The 23,186-nt window shown below is 39.2% G+C and overlaps 1 protein-coding gene across 1 annotated transcript in view; it reads left to right on the top strand.

Annotated features, from left to right (window-relative positions):
* The first annotated feature begins 547 nt into the window (after positions 1-547).
* Positions 548-23,186, top strand: part of LOC122560287 (RNA-binding protein 39) — a 33,940-nt gene continuing 11,301 nt past the window's right edge. Inside the window, exons 1-9 of the mRNA XM_043710837.1 lie at positions 548-774; positions 3,802-3,873; positions 7,040-7,093; positions 8,066-8,183; positions 8,841-8,993; positions 16,068-16,205; positions 19,409-19,474; positions 19,620-19,824; positions 21,602-21,688. Coding sequence (XP_043566772.1) covers positions 3,851-3,873; positions 7,040-7,093; positions 8,066-8,183; positions 8,841-8,993; positions 16,068-16,205; positions 19,409-19,474; positions 19,620-19,824; positions 21,602-21,688 — 844 coding nt within the window. The 5' untranslated portion in view covers positions 548-774; positions 3,802-3,850. The remainder of the gene's footprint in view (positions 775-3,801; positions 3,874-7,039; positions 7,094-8,065; positions 8,184-8,840; positions 8,994-16,067; positions 16,206-19,408; positions 19,475-19,619; positions 19,825-21,601; positions 21,689-23,186) is intronic.

The following is a 23,186-nucleotide window of genomic DNA, read 5'->3' as shown; positions in this document are numbered from 1 at the left end:
TCTGGTGCATTTGTACTGTATGCCTAAAATGCCAATTTTATGCTGCTTGAGCTGTTTAGTGCTGAATACAGTATCCTTGATGCGATATGGCCAAGGGACTGTACATTTAAAATATGACTCATTCTCATAATTTCATCTTTTTTATGTAAAAGCCATTATTTTGAGTACATACTTGGCTTTTAGTTGTTTTTCTCCTTGGTTATCAAAGCACGCTCAGTTTTCCTAAATCTTTTCTGTTCAGAAAATATTTTGATACATTTCGTGAATGCACTTTTCGACATAACTTCCGTTAGCCATTTTAAAGAAATCTGTCTATTCTGTCTCTGTTTCTCTTCCACTCAACACTATATATGAATATTATCTGTTGTTACACGGCTTTGGTTTTGCATTACGTGTACTAGCATTACATCGTTTAGCAATAAAATCACACTGCCAAATCTGTTAATTAAATAGTGTGCAATGAAAAATCTTCGTGCTGACCCCATGTAATTTAACTGAATTTGAATCATTCATCATAGACTACTGCAATCAGTAGATGTTGATTTGCATTGCCACATGATACCATTTGTATTTCTTCAGGAAAAAGAAAAGCCGAAGTCGCAGTCACAGTCGAGAAAGGAAAAGAAGCAGAAGCAAAGAGCGCAGGCGCAGCAAAGAGCGAGACAGGCGGAGAAGCAGGAGCAGGGAGAGAAAGAGCAGCAAGAGTAGAGAACATCGTCGTAGCCGAAGCAAGGACCGCCGGAGAGTAGAAAGAGGCCGCTATAGGAGCCCATTGTATGTTTCCTTTTATTGAACTCCCTAACTCTTTCTTTCAAACCTGAAGCAAAAACAGAAAATGCCGATAATACTCAGTATTTGTGAATAGAGAAACTTAGTTAACCTATTGACCTGACCTGCTGAGTGATTTCAAAGTATTTTCTGTTTTTATTTCAGGTTTTTGTACATTCTCTAAAATATTTTGTATAGATTTCATTTTCTGTGAAATCTGAATCATTTTTCAGTTTACCTGAAATGTTTGCCAAATGTACTGAAAAATAATTTCTAACGAGAGGAATGTTTGTGTGGGTTAAAAAGAGTATCAATGTATTTACATCCACTGCTTCAGAAATTATGAATTTGTAGATGATCCTAAATTGGTTTGAGGCCTGTATTTTAGCCAACGTTAGTTATTGGTGGGATACATTTTGTTGATATTCTAATTTTTTTAGTTTTTTTAATATTATATGAATTAGAACTTTGATTCCTTTTGTTAATACAGGGCCAAAATATATGAATCAAAACTTAACTGTAGTGGGCAACATCCACAATACATTTCAACGGATCTCAGGCAGAGGTGAAATTTCTGCTGCTGTTACTCATTTTCCTACACAGATTATGTTAATATGTAATACAATTGTGTCTATCCTGACTCCTTGCTAGCCATCTCTACCTGCTGTTCCATTAACTCATTGAATAAAGTCTCATGCTCAGTTTATGGCAATCTAGTATACTAAAATGGTAGTTCTGATAGGTACAAATCTTGGTGCCATCTTTCATTCCCTCATGGTCGCTTGCCATGGGCAAAGTTTTAATTATGGTTCAAGGTGATTTTTGATCAAACTAGTGGCAATTTTTACAAATGTAATCTTCCTCTGAAAAAAATGACCTACATCAGTCTGCACAGCATTAACATAGTAGCTCTAAAAGACGGCTAATTGGGAATTACTTACATTTAGCAATTTGAGAGTTAAAATCAAGGTTGAGCAAGAGATAACAACCTGTTAAGTATGGGGTATTTTTAATCTATTTCTCTGCTCTTGGTGCAGCCTCTAATCCAGATGTTCTGATATGGTACTGGTATGGTATACGTTTTCAATTTTGTAAAGGTTTTCTTTAAAACTTCTGAGACACTTGAAGATTGTTCTTAGAACTGGTTTCATAATAGAATCTGAAAAAACACTGTTCCATTCTAATTGCACCTGCAGTTCTGCTCAAGAATTGACAGCTAGCCACAAGATGGCTGTTGAGGATAATCTATGCTTGCGCAGTAGTAGTAGTTTAAACTGACCTCAGTCAAAACAGTGGAATTGCTGATGATTTAGAAGTTGAGTTGTGTACTCATGTAAATTCTTTCTGCCATCTCTACCTGCTTAGTTTGGAGAAAAGACTTATGTAAGTATCTGTAGTGTTATTTCTAATCCCTAAAATTATCCCCAGTCAAAACAAATAGCTATTTTTAACCTTGAGCTTGTGAAAATGGGTGCTGTATGTTGTGCCATTGTCATGTTAATTAGCAATCATAGTTGGTAGTTAACTTTAGCGCATATGCTTCACAAAGTTGGCCTGGCGATCTTTCATGTGGTTTTGTTCATTTTGAAATGGGCATGAATCTGGCCACAAACATCGTCCACCACAACTTTAAAAGTGCTTTGTTTTTGTTCATTTTGATTATCGGTATTTGATACTGCTTCTCATTCTATTCTTTTGCTCTGATAATGGATGACATATTGCAATACAGTTATTGATGGTGCCTAAATGACTTGGAAATGTTAAGTTTCCCAAAATTTCAGCAAATTGACTTCTTAGATGCTTCTTCCTCTGCTCTCTTTTTTTTTGGACAATTTCCTTCAGAGAACCTCATCCACGAAGGCCTGTTTAAGGATCTTTCCATCTAGGGGCAGTCTTCATATTTAATTGTAGTTCTTATTAGAATGAAATTTTATTCTTTAAATTTTTTCTAATGTCTGCCAAACTACTTCAAACAGGAAAGTACTTCAATTTAGTGCATAATTTGTGACATTGAGGTAATGAGTAGCTAGGTCAAATGTTCCCCAATTTTACATTGGTGTGATGAATTTCTGGCATTGAAATACATTAATTATAATTTGAGTGGTCTGCAGATGGGAATTGTTTTGACCCAAAAGGGTGGTTAGGGAAGAATTAAGTTTTGTGGTGGGATATTCTCAAAAGGATTTCATTAACTGCTGTGCATAACTTATAGCTTTCTTATAATGTATAGGCTGTCAGAACAGAGTGTTCATTCATTCATAAGCATTGAATTGCCCCACTATGTTTAAATTGATCTCTTCCAGCAACTCTAAACTCCATTTTGATGATTGCATTGCTGGTGGGTTTGTTGGGGACGTCTCTCCATATAACTTTACGTTCATTAAATCTAACTTATGTAGCTTGGTTTGTTCTCTGAACATTAGCTGTAGTTTCTAATCCCCCTTTCCCATCTTGCCTTATTTTAGAATCCATAAAATAAACTAGTCATTTTGCACCATAGTCTTAAGGCTTAGCTCTTTCTAATCTACACTCTTCAAAAAAACTTAAAATGCATATAGCTTATTGTGCCCCATAACTTTCTATAGAGTGGCCTGTGTATGTGTTTTTCCCTTCATTGTATTTTGACTGCTTTTTGAATGATTTTCATCTGCATCCTTTTGAATTGGGACTCTATTTGTAATTAGCCACAATAACTTCTATCTTGCTTTGTAATTTAAGTTTCTTTTGGAAGTAATAAGTGCATGTCTATGGTAAATTGCAAATCTGAAAGCTTTGTCTTGGATGGAATTTGGACAGTCGATCCTTAGCACAAATAATAGATGGGGAGACAAATCTTTAACTGTTGACTAAAGTTAGTCTTGCATCCATTATAAGATGATTTTATATTGCGTGTTTCCACTAAGATAAAACTAACATTCAAGCTGTCATTTGTAATACATGTAAGACTTGTTGATGCATCCCAGCCCTATTGAAAGCCAGGTGGCTGATATGTCTTGTAGCTATAATTGGCTTTGTCTCATCTTTTAATTCTAGTTCTGGTCCAAAATTCAGCAGTGGTAGCAGCAGCAGAGGGAAGATTGGCATGCAACCCGGTATCAAAATAAGGTGTGTTATTAAATTGTATTTGCCAGGAGCCCTCCTTAAAATGACAAACTGGTTGATACTTTTTTTTTACAACTCTCGGTGTAAGTATCATTCTAGAAATATGCCCACCGATCTTTTTGGAACTCTTGCTGATGGCGTCAATGATTAGGCTGTAAATTGAAGCCCTGTGGTGTTGTTTTTAAAAATTTAAATAAAACTGTGAAGGCCTTTTCGGAATCTAGTGGATGATTGAAGATCATATTTGAAGATTGTTTTGATTTTCTTTAATTTAGTGATCCTGCAGAAAATTTCAACTGAACCTAGCAGGCAACATTGGAATGTATAGGAGTGGGAATAATCACTACTGTTCATCCATTCATCCAGTGCCTAAAAAAAAATCTGGCAGTAGCTCTCTATTATGAATTTTTTCATCACATTTAATTGCCAGCTCTTCCTCACTTTGCTGATAGTGAGTGCTGCTGTCATTTAGCTGCTTAGTTTGTACCCTATCCTCTTGTGAATCTTAGTTAATTCCCAACTGACTTTTCACTTGTTATAAGTTTTGGACTTGTTCAGGAAATTATAATTTGTGTTCCATTTTCTCAAGTATGGTTCTGTGTGTGTTATACAATCTTTGTTTGATATACTGTGTATCGAAGTGTTTAATGCATTTCAGCAATAAATATTGGGTTTCAAGGCGTAGTTATAGCTGGAAGATTTTCTCTCATGTTGTTTATGGAAATGATTTGTATTAGAGGTTGACTTTCTGTTGTTCATCATCCTGAATGTACTGGTTTAGCTAGAGGATTTGAGTGGTAAATTTTCAACCAACCTTTGCAATAAAATAGTTACATCTGAACTAATGCTTTCAGAGATAATCATAGATTCATACAGAATGGAAACAGACTTTTCGGTCCAATTAATCCATGCTGACCATGTTGCAAACCAAACTAGTCCCACTTGCCTACATTTGGCCCATATCCCTCCAAACCATTCCTGTTCAGTACTTAGCCAAATGCCTTTTCAATGTAACTGTGCCTGCATCCATCACTTCCTGTGGCAGTTCATTCCACATACAAAGCACTCAAACTTTGTTTAAAAAAAAGGTAGCCCCCTTTTAAGTCTTTCTCCTCTCACCTTAAAAATATGCCCCCTAGTCTTGAGGTTCCCTACACTGGGAAATAGGCATCTTATCTATACGCTTTACGATTTTATAATCCTCTATATGATCAGCCCTCAACCTCCTACGCTGCAGTGAAAAAAGCCCAAGCCTATCCAGTCTCTCTTTCAACCTCAAACCCTGCATTCCCAGCAGCATCCTGCTAAATCTTTTCTGAGCCCCCCCCGCTTAATAATATCCTTCCTGTAACACACTGACCAGAACTGAATACATTACTCCAGAAGAAGCCTCCACAACGTCCTGTACAACCTCAACACGATGTCTCAACTCCTATACTCAATGGTCTGAGCAATGAAAGCAAGCATGCTAAATGCTGTCTTAACGATGTCTGTTATCCAAACTTCAAAGAATATATACCTGAACCCCTGGGTCTCTCTGTTTGACAATACTATCTGGGGCCCTATTTTTAAATGTAGACGTTCTGTCTGTATTTGTTCTAACAAAAATGCAGTACCTTGCATTTATCCAAATTAAACATTTATCTGTTACTCCTCAGCCCATTGACCCAATTGCTCAATATCTCCTTGTAATCTTAAATAACCTCCTTCAGTGTCCACTATACCATCAGTTTTGATATCAACCGCAAGCTTACTAACCACGCCTTTATTCTCCTATAAATCATTTACATAAACAACCAACAAAAGTGGACCCAGTACTGATCTCTGTGAAACAATGCTGGTAACGGGCCTCAAACAAAAAAAAAATGCCTCCATCACCACAGTCTCCTGCCGTTAAGCCAGTTTTGTATCCAATTGGCCAGCTCATCCTGAAGCTCATGTAATCTAACTTCACTAATTAGTCTATCATGTGAAATCTTGTCAAAGCTTTACTAAAGTAAATCAGCATCTATCACTCTATCCTTAGCAATCTTCTTGGTTACTTCAAGAAACTCAAAGTTTGAGACATGATTTGCCTCGCACAAAACCATGCTGACTATCCCTAACCATTCCTTGTCACTCCAAATGCATTTAATTGCTACTTTCAGAATCATCTCAAACAACATATCCACCACTAATGTCAACCTCGCAGGTCTGTAGTTCCCAGGCTTCTACTTACATCCTTTAAGTAAAGGCATGACATTGGCCACCCTCCAGATCTCCAGCACCTCACCCATGGTTATAGATGGTACAAATATCTCTGTTAGGGACACTGCAATTTCTTCCCTAACTTCCCATTTTTTTACATATTGATAAAGAAAATTATCTTGAACACAATTTGCAAGTTGCTCACCATCCAAGCCCATAACACTATGGGAGTCCCGTTCAATGTTTAGAAAATTAAAATTCCCCTATTATTACAACCCTTTTATTCTTGCATATATCTGAGGTCTCTCCACATGTTTGCTTCTCAATTTCCCTCTGATTATTAGGAGGTTTATAGTATAATTCCATCAAGGTGATCATCCCTTTCCCATTTCTACGTTCTATCCATATGGCTTCACTGGGCAATCCCTCAGATATCCTCTTAGTACAGTAGTAATGTTTTCCTTAATCAAAAACACTACCTCTTCTCTCATGCCTTCCTTTTTATCCTTCCTATAGCATCTAAAATCCAGAGCATTGAGCTTACCTTCCCTCAGCTAAGTTTCTGTAAAAGCTATGTCCCTGTCTCATGTTCCCATTTATGCCCTGAGTTCATCAGTATAAATAAATGCTGTTTAATTCTTCAAAGTTACCTCGTTCTCTGACTTGCTGTTATCTGTCCTTTCTAGTTAACTTGTTTTTTCGTTCAGAACCATCCTCATCTGCCTTTATATTTTCACTGCTCTTTTAGGAACCCTCTACACCCCCACCCTGACTAGTTTAAAGGCCCCTGAAATAGAACAAGCAGATCTCCCTGCCAGTATATTGATCCCTTTCCAGTTAGCGCTTGTGCTTGGAATCTTACCAATACATGATTTGCTACAACACGTATTTCATTTAAGAAAACGTAGAGTGAAATTAAAGTGGCATTTGTACTTTGCTCAAAGTCCTAACTTATTTCTTGTGTTTTCTTCCAATTCCAAAGTCGAAGGCGCTCCCGAAGCAGAAGCCCACATAAAAAGGATAAAAGTCCAATAAGGTAATATTTCAGAAAAGCTGCGTCTTGTACATGCTGACAAAATTGCATTTCATGAGTAAATTGTGCCTTTTTTTAAACTGGCAACAAAAAACAGTCAGGCCTGACTTGCATTGGATTTAACACTGACACTTTTTAAATTCAGAATCACGTGATTATGTTTTGGGATGTACACCACATAACCTGTTATAATAAAGGTTTGCCTCTTAATCTGTTTTGTTTTGTTATGAAATGTACTGTTTTATTTACTGTACAATTTTATCATATTTGCTTTGATTACATTTTCCCTGTTTAATTCTGGCTTTTAAAATTAGAAAAATTATCTTAATGGCAATATCATGCCAACTGAATAGCTTTAACCCTTCAATTTGTTATATCAAAACGAGGGCCTATTTGACGATATTTAATAATTATGTAGCTCTAAATCTGGCTGCTTTTATTGGAATTTTAAATGTACATCTGAAAGCTTGAGTTGGTGAGTTTTGAAACCTCCTGATGATTGAAGTTGGATTCACTTGGTGTCTTCATTGTTACCAGATATACTTGGTCTTGTAACTTATTTAATGACAATGAAAAAGTTTTAACAGCACAGGGAAAGGTCCTCCAACCTATTTATCCTTGCTGATCATCAAGCATTTATCTATACTCCTCCCATTTTCCAGCTCTTGTCCTGTGGCCTTCTATGTTATAGCATTTCAAGTGCTCATCTAAATAATGAAATGTCCAATAGTTTCTGCTTCTCCCACCCTTTTTGGCACTCTTAGTTCTAAGTTGGGGGAAAGTGAGGACTGCAGGTTCTGGGGATCAGAGTCGAGAGTGTGGTGCTGGAAAAGCATAACTGGTCAGGCTGCATCCAAGGAGCAGGAGAATCGATGTATCGGGCATAAGCCTCTAAATTAATTGCAGTGTGAAAAGATTATATCAAATTTTAATGTATAATCTCAGATCTAAGACACTGTTTACCGTAAACTATAGGGAGCCAATCGATAATATTTCTCCTGAAGAAAGAGATGCCCGAACTGTGTTCTGTATGCAACTTGCAGCACGAATTCGACCGAGAGATTTGGAAGAATTCTTTTCATCTGTGGGAAAGGTAGGATCTTTTTAATATGCTAAATGAGAATAATGTTTTCAATATTCCTCCGGAAATTTCTTCAACAGGGAGGGGGAATACATTAGCTTAGCTTGTAAAGGCATTTGCACTTAGCTGATTTCAATTTTCTTCAAAACTGGCAGTTTGTTCTCTCAGCAGAAGGAAGTAGCAAATTCTGCGACTTCTGATTAGTCTGAAGTGCATGATGAGATGCTGCTTTGCCATAGTATGTAAGCTTCTATTGTACATGTTGCAAAAATATTGGTATTTTAGAGTCAGCTTTTTGTTGAACTCAGTGCTCGTATGGAGATATGAAATAATGTCTAAAAAGCAGCATCTCAATTTTAGTGGTGCAAATTTACACCTGCATTATATACTCTGGCCATTATTTGGACTTAAGACAGAAAAATATCATAACTGTAATAGTCTTGAGGTTGTGTGTCTCAGTGGAGAATATATCATGCCCTCTTGAATCTTTTGCCAACCCAGCTTTGGCTTAACTGTTATTCTGATTCTATTTATAATTTTGAATGTGTCAATTTCCAAAGCCTTATGGAAGATCTGGTGTCTAGTGATTTGAAGGCATTGTTTTATAACTGGTGCATTTATGATTTGAAGCTGTTGAATTGAGCAAGAATTGCATCTGTGTTTGTACAGGTTCGAGACGTCAGAATGATATCAGATAGGAACTCAAGGCGTTCAAAAGGAATTGCTTATGTGGAATTTGTTGATGTGAGCTCTGTTCCACTCGCCATAGGCTTAACTGGGCAGAAGCTGCTTGGTGTGCCAATTATTGTTCAGGCTTCACAGGTGAGGGAATTTTATCTCCATATAATCTTCAGATTAGAAACTACGTTATATTAGCTGAATTCTAGATCTTTTTTTCTAATCAACCTGTTCAGGGCTGTTATGACACCCCACTGGAATAGATGTGACCTGAACCCATGCCTCCTGACCCAGAGGTAGGAGCAGTACCACAAGAGTCCATAGCTGAAGTCTGTGTTGATTATTAACCCTTCTGCACTTGGGTAACCTCTTACTTCACCACCCTTTAATGTTGTGATGATCCAGCCTCCTGTTTCTCAAAGCTCACTATTGCGTTCCTCTAATTTGGGTTTGGCTCATTTTAGTCATTCAACACAACCTAAGTTAAAGTTGTGAATATTCATATTTTCATAGTAATGGTAGCAGGTGTTGGCCATTTGTCCCATTGAGCCTGCTCTACCATCCATTAAGATTATGGCTGATCTATCTGTTGTCTCAGCTCCTCCTACCTGCATTATCCCCCATAACGTTTAATGCCCCTCCCATGCAAAAGCCCATCCAATTGTGTCTTTAATATATTTAATGAAACCGCCTCTTCTGCTTCCCTGGACAGAGAATTCCATAGATTCACTACTCTCTGGGAAAAGCAATTCCTCCTCATCTCTGTCCTGAATCTACTACCCCTAATCTTGAGGCCATGTCCCCCAGTCCTAGTCTCACCCACCAATGGAAACAACGTGCCTGCCTCTATCTTATCTATCCCTTGCATAATTTTATATGTTTCTGTAAGATCCCCTCTCATTCTTCTAAATTCTAGCGAGTACAGTCTCAGGCGGCTCAACCTCTCATCCTAGGGTAGCCGCCTCATCTCCGGAATCAACTTAGTAAACCTCATCTGCACCATCTCCAAAGCCTTCCTCAAGTAAGGAAACCAGAATTGTGCTCAATACTCCAGGGGCAGCCTCAGCAACATCTTGTACAGTTGTAGCAGAACCTCCTTACTCTTAAATTCAATCCTCTTGCAATGAAAGCCAATATTTGGTTTGTCTTCCTGATTACTTGTTGCATCCGCAAATCAACTTTTAGCGATCCATGGGCGGCACGGTGGCGCAGTGGTTAGCACTGTTGCCTCACAGCGCCAGAAACCCGGGTTCAATTCCCGCCTCAGGTGACTGTGTGGAGTTTGCACGTTCTCCCCGTGTCTGCATGGGTTTCCTCCGGGTGCTCCGGTTTCCTCCCACAGTCCAAAGATGTGCAGGTCAGGTGAATTGGCCATGCTAAATTGCCCGTAGTGTTAGGTATAGGGATAAATGTTGGGGTATGGGTGGGTTGCGCTTCGGCGGGTCGGTGTGGACTTGGGCGGAAGGGCCTGTTTCCACACTGTAATGTAATGTAATGTAAAAAAATGTAATGAGCACTCCTAATTCCCTCTGCACAACAGCATGCTGCAATCTTTCACCATTTAAGTAACACTCTGACCTATTTTTTATTTGGAAAGTGGATAAATCTCACATTTACCAACATTGACTACAGGTATGGCAGATGGAGTACACTCACTTAACCCATCTAAGTCTTTTGCAGACCCTCCACATCCTCTGCACTGTTTGCCTTTCCACTCCGTTTAGTGTCATCAGCAAACTTGGATACATTACACTTGGTCTGCTCTTCCAAATCTTTTCTATGTATATCATGAACAGTTGGAGGCACCCCGCTCACCACTGATGTCCAACCAGAAAAACACCCATTTATCCCACCTGTCTGCTTTCTAATGGTTAATCAGTTCTCTATCCACGCCAGTACATGCCCCACAACTCTGTGCATTCTTATCTTATGGATGAGTCTTTTGTGCAGCATCTTATCGAATGCCTTCTCAAAATCCAAGTATGCAACATCTACCTCTCCCCTCTATCCACTGCGCTTGTTGCATTCTCAAAGCACTCCAGTAAATTTGTCGAGTTCCTTCCTGAATCCATGTCAGCCTGATGGAACCCTTTACATCCAGATGTCTCACTATTTCTTCTTTACTGATAGCTTAACATCTTAAAATGCTGGAATCTAACTGGCCTATAGTTACCTGTCTTTTGCCTACACCCTTTTTTTAAACAGTGGCGCGACATTCGCTGTCTTCCAGACCTGCCCTGAGTCCAATGAATTTTGATAAATTACCACTATTGCATCTACTGTAACTTTCGCCATTTCTTTCAGCTCCCTGGGATGCATTCCATCAGGACCAGGGGGTCATATGTACCTTTAGACTCACAGGTTTGCTCAAAACTATCCCTTTAGTGATAATGATTGAATTGAGGTCTTCACCTCCCATTGTATCCTGAACAACATTCTTTGGTATGTTAGGCACATCTTCCACTGCGAAGACTGACACAAAATAGTTATTCAAGGCCTCGGCTATTTCAGCATTACCCAATATTAATTCCCCTTCCTTATCCTGCAAAGGACCTTGGACCACTTCAGCCACCGTTTTCTGTTTTATATATTTATGAAAACTTTTCCTACCTGTTTTTATATTCTGTGCTAATTTGCATTCATAATCTATCTATCTTTATTGCTTGTTTTGTAGTTCTTTGTTGCTTTTTAAAATTTTCCAAATCTTCCTGTTTCCCACTACTCTTAGCTACTTCGTAAGTCTGAGATTTTAACTGAATTCCTTCCTTTATTTCCTTGGTTATCCAAGGCTAGTCTTCCTACCCATACTATCCTTGGTTTTGATTGTAATATACTTTCCTTGAGCACTGTGAAAAGTATCTTTGAAAGTCCTCCACTTGCTCAACTGTTCCACCATATACGTTATGTTCACAGTCTAACTTAGCCAACCCCTTCCTCATCCCCATTATAGTCTTTTTTGTTTAAGCATAACAGCCTGGTTGTAGATGATACTATTTCACCCTCCATTTCTCTCTGAAGTTCGATCATACTGTGATCACTCCTTCCAAGAGGATCCTTAAATACGAGATCATTAATTTTACTTTCTCATTACACAATACAGAGGAATCTCAATTATCTTAACGAGATGGGCACTACTTCGTTCTGTTAATTGATTCAATGACTTACCTCTGGTACTCGGGAGTTTTGTGTTAAGTCCACTCTCCGATCAGGAGACTAGGCAGCAACACACTGCATGTGAGCCCCTGCTCATCCCAAATATCGCCCACTTCTGCCCCTGTCCCCTCTTCGGGGCAGCCAGACTGGACACCAACAACAAGACTGTCTTTTGGGGGATGAGTCTCCAAATAGCATGCGCGCGCGCACAACGTTTTACTGAAACTTTTTGACAGGCTCCTTTGCCCTGTACGGGGCAGTGTTGGAGAGACAATCTGGGGAAGGGGAGGGGGGGTTTAGGGTACACACCTGTGTGGACCTCTGGGGAAAGTGGAGGGAGGAAAGAGAGGGCGCGGGAGGTCAGTCATTTGGAGAGGTGCCTGGGCTCCCGTCGATGTCCAGGACTGTTCTTGGCAGCATTTCAGTAAGTTGCGTTCTCTTTTAATCACTGTAAACAAAAGACACTGTCAGTGTTGGAAACGCATCTTTGATGTAATGTTTCTATCGGGAGCTCACGAGATCTCCTTCAGATAATCCGATATTTGGATAATTGATATTTGGATAATCGAGGTTCCTCTGTACCAGATCTAAGGTTGCACACTCCCTTGTAGGTCCGGTAGCGTGCCATTCAAGAAAGTTACCACTAAGTTGTATGAACTCCTTTTCAAGACTGGCTCTACCAACTTTATTTGGCCAATCAATGTGCTTCTTCAAGCCTAACCATTACAATCATTGATTGTATTAATTTACCTTGATTCCCCGCTTGCCTCCGTTGCTTACTTTTATTGAATGCTATGCTATTTAAATAGAGTCAGAGAGTATAGCAATTGCTTTGTTTCATATTCTCACACCCCGATATAGTCAAGCATCAACTGTTGCTTATAAACCTTATAGAGGTTTATAAAATCATGAGGAGCATGGAGAGGATAAATAGAGAAGGTCTTTTCCCTGACGCGGGAGAACTAGAGGGTATAGGTTTAGGGTGAGGGGGGAAAGATATAGAAGGGGCTTAAGGTGCAACCTTTTCACACAGAGGGTGGTGCATTTATGGAATGAGCTGCCAGGGGAAGTGGTAGAAATGGTGGAGTGGTGGAACATTTAAAAGGCATCTGGATGGGTATATGAATTGGAAGAGTTTAGACAGATATGGGTTAAGTGCTGGCAAATGGGACAAGATTAGGTTAGGATATCTGGTCAGCATGGACAGGTTAGACCAAAGAGTCTGTTTCCATGCTGTACATCTCTATGAGTCTAAAATTAAAACTTGAGATGAGAAACAAGATGGAGAAGCAGTGTAGGTCAGGATGGGGACAGGATGTGTAGCTCGATGCAGGACACTTGCAGAGCACTGAATAGCCTAAAAGTTACAGCGTTAGTGACAATGGTATTTATGCTATAGGGAAACCTCAGATGCTATAGGGAAACAGCCTCTGCCTATTCAACCTCCCCTATAGCTCAAATCTTTCAACCCTGGCAACGTCCTTGTAAATCTTTTCTGAACCCTTTCAAGTTTCACAACATCCTTCCGATAAGAAGGATACCAGAATTGCACGCAATATTCCAAAAGTGGCCTAACTAATGTCCTGGACAGCCACAACATGACCACCCAACTCATACAGTCGATCGTCTGACCAGTAAAGGAAAGAATACCAAACACCGCCTTCACCAACTTCTTGAATCATTAGACTAAATAACCTGCCGTTTTTCTGTTATGTACTCCAACATTATTACTTCAGTGATTTAGATATTGTAGGACTCTGTCCCAAAAATCTCTCTGCCACTTCAAGCCTAACTGTTATTTTGATAGTTCGTTCTTCTGGTCTTTGGCATCTTGTTTGTTTTCGTTATGCCCCTGTGAAACTCAGTGGCACCCTTTTCTACACTATAAATGCTAGGTGTTAATTGGGTATGTGTAACTATCATATTTTAATTAGTAACATTGGACATATTAGAAATGAGATGATATGCCATTTTGAAGTTGCAAGAATTGTGTGGAAGTTTTCCTTGAAAGTTTCAGTGGATAGGGCTGACAACAGAACCAATCGTCAGTTTGCAAGCTTAGTGTGTTGACTCTTAGTCAACAGGTACATCCAAAGTAATGTTTCAGTTTTGGTCAGTTTGTGTATCTATTACCTTTAACATAAAACTTTTTTCCCAATTAAGTACGTTTAATGCATCACACAACTGATGAGCAGTCTATTATGCCATTCTAGTCATGACCCTGGCAATCTACATTTTAAAACAACTTTGTCAAAAGGGGAACTGACAGTTGCCTGATAGTAAGCATCACAGAACAAGAGTTGGCCTTTCAGATTGAAGCTTGGTCTGCTTTTAATGTACTTATTAGATAGAACATAGAAGAATACAGTGCAGTACAGGCCCTTCGGCCCTCGATGTTGCGCCGATCCAAGCCCACCTAACCTACACTAACCCACTATCCTCCATATGCCTATCCAATGCCCGCTTAAATGCCCATAATGAGGGAGAGTCCACCACTGCTACTGGCAGGGCATTCCATGAACTCACGACTCGCTGAGTAAAGAACCTACCCCTAACATCTGTCCTATACCTACACCCCCCTTAATTTAAAGCTATGCCCCCTTGGTCTGTATTTCAATGTCTTTTTTTTGTGTGGTCCCCTATCCCTTAATACCCTATGTCTATGTCATGAATCATCTAAATCAAGAAAAGCACTGATCCTACTACCATTCCCTGAAACCTCACTGTGTACCTTTCTCCAGACCCCAAATAAATCTTACAACACAGTTTCTCTTGACTCAGCCAATTTTATATCCGGGTGCCATTGTCCCATTTTATTCAATTGCTGACAAGCCTGTTATAAGGCTCTTTAAATATATTTTGTCTGTCTGTGTGCACCACGTCAACTGCATTACTCTGGTCAACTGTGTTGCCTTATCAAAAAAAGTCCTCAACCAAATTAGATAACACAATTTGTCTTTAATGAGCTCATGCTGGTGAATTGACATTTGTGAATTTTGCTGATTGACCTATTATAAGAAATTCCTCAATGTCAGAATGAACTCTGCATCTCGAGCTTGTGCTTAAAGCCCTTTTAACCAGCATCTAAACCGTTCTATTGACCAGTTCTCTGGCACAACTCTATCAAAGCAGGATTGGGAGATTTTGGACAGTGCTTCCAATTTTCATGCTTTCTTCCTCTTCATCCTCTGATCCTCATGATTGTATCAGCTTTAATTAAAATCAGCCTTATATCTTTTTTCATCAATTTTTAGCCTACCTGCTGTCACAGTTACATTCTCTTTGATTTTTGACAGCATCTTTGATAAAGATAAATTTGAAGTATTCACTTAATACCTCAGCCACATTGTCTACCTCAGTTTCCTTTCATACCACAGATTATTCTGGCTTGGAAATGTTTGCTATTTGTCTGTCACTTAATTGAAATCCCCTCCATAACTCTGCGGCTGTAGCTGATGAACATTTCAAGGGAAAACAGCAGTGTCACCTTCTCGTGAGCAGTTACAGTTGATTAATAAATGCTTACCTTGCCAGTGATGTGTATAGTTAATGAGCAAATAAGGGAAAATGTATTAAAGTCAACAATGAACTTATTAAAATACTCGATAAATAGACAGTTACTTTCTCTTAGCTGATGAGCAGCCTTTTTGTGCCAGAGGCTTAGTTACCTTGCAACTTTCATTTAGTGGAACAAGGTTTAATATTGTCATGAAAAGAATCTGGGATCTTTTTTCAAACTTAATTCAGTTGTTTATCTGAATAAAAGAACCATCATGGACACCGTTATTTAAAATGGAATTCTTTCAGTGTTCTAACATTTAGCAAATATACTCTTTTTTTTGGTAATATTTCTACAATTTGCTGTCAATTTCATCTTACCTTGGTTACAATCATAGTATTCTAACTTGATGTGGAGAAGCTGGTGTTGGACTGGGGTGGACAAAGTTTAAAAAAAACACACAGCACCAGGTTATAATCCAACAGGTTTATTTGGAAGCAATTTTAACGAGTGGATTCTATCTACTACTTCAAAAGAGGTTAACTTCAGTCATTTATGTGAAACAGGCTGAGAAGAACCGAGCAGCAGCTCTTGCTAACAACCTACAGAAAGGCACAGCTGGACCAATGAGGCTATATGTAGGATCGTTGCACTTCAATATTACTGAAGAAATGTTGAGAGGAATTTTTGAGCCCTTTGGGAGAGTAAGTATGATGTCAAGATTTAGAGGGGCTTTGGTCTGAAGAATTCACTAAATGCACTAAATCAAATTTTGTTGCAAAATAAGGAATAAAAGTTCTGTTAGACTGGTGTATTTTGATCTGTGTTTAAGTATCCCTGTAACACTTCTGATTAAACATAGATTCTCTTTTGTTGGATATCATCAATATTCAGTGGCATTACCTTTGCTGAATCCCATAGTATCAACATCCTGGTGTATGGCTATCTAGAAATTGAACTAGAATAAGTACTGTAGTTGCAAGAACAGTTCAGGGCCTATGAATCTCACTGCAAGCAACTCACCACCCTGTTACCCCAAAGCGTATGTCATGGCATAAGTCAGGAGTGTATTGGAATGCTTGTCACTTGTCCGGATGTGTGTAGCTTCAACAAGAAATTTTAACACAATACGGAACAAATCAGCCAGTTTGGTTGGCATTGCATCCACAAGCATTTACTCTTTTCACCGCTGATGCACAATGGCAACAGTCTGCAGAAAATAATGCAGAATTCACAAAGGCTCTTTTAGACAGCATCTTCCAAACTAACAATCACTACCATCCAAAAAGTCAAGTTCAGCAGAAAAAGGTCAACACCACCTACAAACTATGCTCCAAACCACTCTTCCATCCTAACTTGGAAATGTATTATCATTTCTTCAGTGCTGCTAGGTCAAAACTCTGGAACTCCCTCCCTAACAGCAATTGGTTTACCTGTACTAAATAGACTTGAGGGATTCAAGAAGGCAGGTCAACACCACCTTCTCCAGGATAACTAAGAATGGGCAAGGCCCAGCCAGTGACATGCATGTCTCATGAATGATTTTTCATTTAAGTGATAATACCACTGGCCTAGTATTCCCCCTCCCACTCCACCAAGGATATGCAGGTCTTTGGACTCCTCCATTGTCAGACCACAGCGAAACGACGATTGGAGGAAGAACTCCTCATCTTCCGGCTAGGAACCCTCCAACCACAAGGGATGAACTCGGATTTCACCAGTTTCCTCATTTCCCCTCCCCCCAGCCTGTCTCAGTCAAATCCATCAAATTCAGCACCGCCTTCCTAACCTGCAATCTTCTTCCCGACCTCTCCGCCCCCACCCCAGTCTGACCTATCACCCTCACCTTGTCCTCTTTCCACCTATCACATTTCCGACGCCCCTTCCCCCAAGTCCCTCCTCCCTATCTTTTATCTTAGCCTGCTGGACCAACTTTCCTCCTTCCTGAAGAAGGGCTAATGCCCGAAACGTCGATTCTCCTGTTCCCTAGATGCTGCCTGACCTGCTGCGCTTTTCCAGCAACACATTTCCACCAGTAATCCAGAACCCTAATATCAGAGGATAGACAATGGTAGCTGGTAAAATATGAAAAATCTGAATGAAGAAGCTAGCCAAATGTCAACCCACAGACTTGCTATCAATTGTTAGAAAAAACTTGTCTGGTGCATGAATGTCCCTTAGGGAAAGAAAACTGCCCTTCTTAACTGATTGTTTGTAATGGATCTATATGGACTTGAGTAAGGCGTTCGACAAGGTTCCCCATGGGAGACTGATTAGCAAGGTTAGATCTCATGGAATACAGGGAGAACTTGCCATTTGGATACAGAAAGGTAGAAGACAGAGGGTGGTGGTGGAGGGTTGTTTTTCAGACTGGAGGCCTGTGACCAGTGGTGTGCCACAAGGATCGGTGCTGGGCCCTCTACTTTTTGTCATTTACATAAATGATTTGGATGCGAGTATAAGAGGCACAGTTAGTAAGTTTGCAGATGACACCAAAATTGGAGGTGTAGTGGACAGCAAAGATGGTTACCTCAGATTACAACAGGACCAGATGGGCCAATGGGCTGAGAAATGGCAGATGGAGTTTAATTCAGATAAATGTAAGGTGCTGTATTTTGGGAAAGCAAATCTTAGCAGGACTTATACACTTAATGGTAAGGTCCTAGGGAGTGTTGCTGAACTACGAGACCTTGGAGTACAGGCTCATAGCTCCTTGAAAGTGGAGTTGCAGATAGGATAGTGAATAAGGTGTTTGGTATGCCTTCCTTTATTGGTCAGAGTATTGAGTACAGGGGTTGGGAGGTTATGTTGCGGCTGTACAGGACATTAGTTAGGCCACTGTTGGAATATTCCTATCAGAAAGATGTTGTGAAACTTGAAAGGGTTCAGAAAAGATTTACAAGGATGTTGCTAGGGTTGGAGGATCTGAGCTACAGGGACAGGCTGAACAGGCTTGGGCTGTTTTCCCTGGAGTGTTAGAGGCTGAGGGGTGACCTTATAGAGGTTTACAAAACTATGAGGGGCATGGATAGGTTAAATGGGCAATGTCTTTTCCCTGGGGTCGGGGAGTCCAGAACTAGAGGGCATAGGTTTAGGGCGAGAGGGGAAAGATATGAAAGAGACCTAAGGGGCAATTCTTTCACGCAGAGGGTGGTACGTGTATGGAATGAGCTGCCAGAGGAAGTGGTGGAGGATCGTACAATTGCAACATTTAAAAGGCATTTGGATGGGTATATGAATAAGAAGGGTTTGGAGGGATATGTGCCGGGTGCTGGCAGGTGGGACTAGATTGGATTGGGATATCTGGTCGGTGTGGACGAGTTGGACCGAAGGGTCTGTTTCCATGCTGTACATGTCTATGACACTTTGACTCTAATTGCCGAGAGAAAAAAGCCTATACTCGAACTTTTTTTTTTAAAAAGCTCAACCTCAGCAGGGTAGTAAAGCCACCTGCTTATCAAAGATTAGCCAATAATCAATACATACGCTGATTTATCATTCGCAGTATTAAGCGTTCTTTTAAATCTTTTACAAATCTTGTCTGATATTCATCTGCCAGTTATGCTTTTCTTGAAACCACAGGCCTTTTTTTAAGGCAAGCATTGATGTGGAATCTTAACTTAAGTTTTTAACAATTACTGTCTCGGCAATTTGCACTCAACTACAGTCATCCGAAATTTGTAAATTGGTTCAGTTCTACACGGGAGTCTTTCCTTACTGATGATAGGTTTGTACTTGTTGAAAATTGGAACTGGTTAGCAGATTATCTCAGAATTTTATTTGATTGGTAGAATGTCTACAAATAAGGTTTGGCCTTTATAGGTTAGGCATAGAGTTTATATATTTTTACATGCATATTTGAAGTTTGTTTAAATTATGATTTTGTGCTTACTGTTCGCTTTCTTAGATTGAAAACATCCAACTGATGATGGATAGTGAAACCGGGCGGTCAAAAGGTTATGGATTCATAACAGTAAGTCCGAGGTTTTTGTTCCCCTTTTTGGAAATAAGTTTTTCCATCATCTGTTTTGAACAAGTTCTCTAAAAAGCAAGAACTTTTTAATCATTGCCCAAATTAATTTATAAAACTAATTGGTGACTTGATATTTTCTATTCAGTTTTCTGATGCTGAGTGTGCAAAGAAGGCTTTGGAACAGTTGAATGGCTTTGAGCTTGCTGGTAGACCAATGAAGGTTGGTCATGTTACAGAGCGATCAGATTCATCCAATGCAAGCTCGTTCTTGGACAGCGATGAACTGGAGAGGACTGGCATTGACCTTGGAACGACAGGACGCCTACAGTTGATGGCTAGGCTTGCAGAAGGTATTTTAATAGGAGTGGGTAGGAAGATTTTAAACTGTTGTGAAATTTATCCTGCACATTCATCCTCTGTACTTATTGAATAGGGTTACAGTAGCACTTTAAATTCAATTGCATATAGACTCAATGGACTACTTTGAAATTTTATTTCTTTGGTTTTGTTGCATAGGTTTTGTACTTTGTAATTTTCATCACAAGATTCCTCAGTCCAGTCTGTTCTGTCCTCTGGTTAAAAGATTGATAAAGATATTCTATAATTTAATCATCCTACAGCAGACGGAGCAACATTGTTGAGATGCAATTGTAATATGATTTCCTTTTCTGAAAATGCTGACTTGAATCTGAATAGCATGCAGCATTTGATCCATTTTTGACTGAATGGATGAATTTGTTCAAGTTATTAGTAGTTGACTTCCAAAATCAACAATGTTACTGGTCCTTTGGAGCCACACTGTAGAGTAAGCCAAGACACTGAGACCCTTGTGAAAGCTCAAGCCTGTCCCCTTAAAAACCTGCAAATTGTTTACAATTGTATTCGGTCGTTTTTACAGTAGTAATACAGTAGATATTATAGAGCTGGTTTTCATCTATATTCTCTTCTAACTAGATTCACAGTTGTGGAGAAGCCAGTTTTAGGAATTTTTAAATTGTGTATCATGAATTATACATAGAATTTACCATATAGAAGGAGATAGTTCAGTCCCTCAGGTCTTGTGCTATGTTAGCTCCACATGAGCTGCCACCCTCCTTTGACATCTTGTCCGAAGAGTGTTTGTATCTTTTTTTATTCCTGTCTGTATCATCTATTTATCTAGCTTCTGCTTAAATGTATCTTTGAAGTTGCTGAGGCAAATAACAGTTGGTAACTAGTTTCGTATTCTCACCACTCCCTGGATGAAGAAGCTTATCCTGAATTGCCTCTTGGATTTAATAGTGGTTTTAGATTTATATCCTGTAACTTCAGAATTTCTCACATGTGAAAGCATCTTCCTATGTTGTCAAGCCCTTCATAGTTTCAAATACTTCCATTATGTCACCTGCAGCTTGGTTTTGTTAAGCATCGAGCCCAAGCCTGTTAGTTTTCCCTGATGGTTGCACCCTGTTTATTTTGTTATCATTATATGTTTTTGTCTCATCTCATTCTTTGTCTCCTTTTTTGTTATATTGTGACCAGCACTTTGTGTCATACCAAGATCTAAGATGCTGTATGAAATGTGATTTTAATTTTTGCACAAAAGGCTGGACTTCTGTGACCTTAATTTGCCATCGCAACTTCAAATTGAGTGAATGTGCACCCCTATATTCTTTTACCTCTCTTCTGCATTAAGGCTTTTGCTATCCAAGTAATATGTAGTCTTCATCTGCATCCTTCCTACTCCCAACATGCATCACCTTTCATTTATCTGCATTAATATTAATGTCAAAGTCCATTCTTCAAACTTGGTCTAATGATGTTGTATTTTGTTGCTTCTTTCTCAGTTTAACTGTACCCCTTTAAACTTTGTATTGCCTCAGATAATTGCAGTCCTGTTTTTTGAGTCCCAATTGTTTATATAAATGAACGTGGTCGGAGCACCTATCCTTTTGAACACCACTTGCCTCAGGTCTACCAGTTAGAGTAATTTTTTTTTAAAACCTACTGAATTTTCTCACTTGTAGTGAATTTGTCTGTTTTGTCATCTGGTTCCTAAATATTTGTGTATTGACATGTTGTTAATGCAATAATTATTCTTGTTTGCAATGTCTGCTTTTCTTATTTATCTATTTTATTTTGGTTCAGGAACAGGGTTGCAAATTCCCCCAGCAGCACAGCAAGCATTGCAGATGAGTGGCAATATTTCATTGGGTGCCATGGCAGCAGTAACGGGTATGATTAGATTTTTAAGACTTTTTAAGCAATGAACAAGATTGGTGTTTGTGCATGTCCTAATTAAGTCATAAAGATGTACAGCATGAAAACAGACCCTTCAGTCCAACTCGTCCATTAGCATTGCAGTACTATCACTATATGGTCAAATTTGGGGGAATCTGTTCTGTACCTCTGTTAAGACTGGAAAGGTTGCTAATATTATAGTAAATAATAGATTTTCAACTCTAAGGACAAACCAGCTCTTGCGGAATATTAACATTGACGAAAACGGGACACCTTGTTTTCTAACCAGTGAAATGGGTGAGAAATTTGTGTTTTCTTCAATCTCACATAGGGTGGTATGTGTATGGAATGAGCTGGCAGAGGAAGTGGTGGAGGCTGGTATAATTGCAACATCTAAGAGGCATTTGGATGGGGTATATGAATTGGAGGGGTATGGGCCAGGTGCTGGCAGGTGGGACTAGATTGGGTTGGGCTATCTGGTCGGCATGGACAGGTTGGACCGAAGGGTCTGTTTCCATGCTGTACATCTCTGTGACTCTAGTTCTACTTCTATTCCATAATGTTGAATCAGTGATGTAGATCTTTATTTCCGTGGCTAACTGGACAGATATAATAGAGCGAGAGTTATTGATCTATTGTTTGGAAAATTCTAGCTTCACTGTATGGTTTGCGCTACTCTAGTTAATCTCATTGAAGTTGGATCTTTTCAGCAGCTGACAGGAGTCGCGCAAGTTGGGGAGAAAATGCTGGACACAAAAGCTGTTCTGGGCATGGATGTGGGGAGGTTCCCCATACTTAAGTTGTGTAATGTATTCATGCCACAGAATGTCCCTTTGGGGTAGATGATAGAAATGCTAAGAGAAGGCTAGGAGGTGGCTACTACCTGTGAATTACATCTGAATTATGTATCACCATTTTCTTTTAGGAAAGAACACAGGAAGAATATCATAAGTTGCATACCCTAGTTTTAGTAATTATATTTCCTTTAGATACAGTTTGCCCCTTTGACATAATCATGAAGTGTGATATTCTGTGATGAAATGTTATGGGAATTTCTTTTTCTGTTTGGCTGTGGGGGTGCTGAAGTTTTATTTATCTTTAAGGCAGATTTGGATAAATTCTTGATAAGGGGGTAAAATTTTAATGGGGGCAGGTGGATATGGCCATGATTTTATTGAATCGCTTGAGCAATCATAGAGTCATACAGATGTGGAAATTAGACCCTTCAGTCCTACCAGTCCAGTCAAGTGGCCTTCTCCTATCCCCTAATTCAAATCTTCATGTTTCACAATCAAGTTTAGTTAACATGTAAATATCTGATCAAAAATACAGTACTTGCCATTACAGGGTCCTAATAATAAGTTTGATGTTTAGTGCTGCAGTACTTTACAGCTTTGATTTTCTTTGTATAGTATTTTAATTATATGATGATTTGTGTAGTGTGCACTTTTAATCTACCAGGCTGGTTGAGCAAAGATTTGTATGTTAATTA

This window comes from Chiloscyllium plagiosum, chromosome 20 (assembly GCF_004010195.1).
Source record: "Chiloscyllium plagiosum isolate BGI_BamShark_2017 chromosome 20, ASM401019v2, whole genome shotgun sequence".
Lineage (NCBI taxonomy): Eukaryota > Metazoa > Chordata > Chondrichthyes > Orectolobiformes > Hemiscylliidae > Chiloscyllium > Chiloscyllium plagiosum.
The sequence above is the reverse complement of the archived record's forward strand: the minus strand, read 5'-3'. Positions and strand labels throughout refer to the sequence as shown.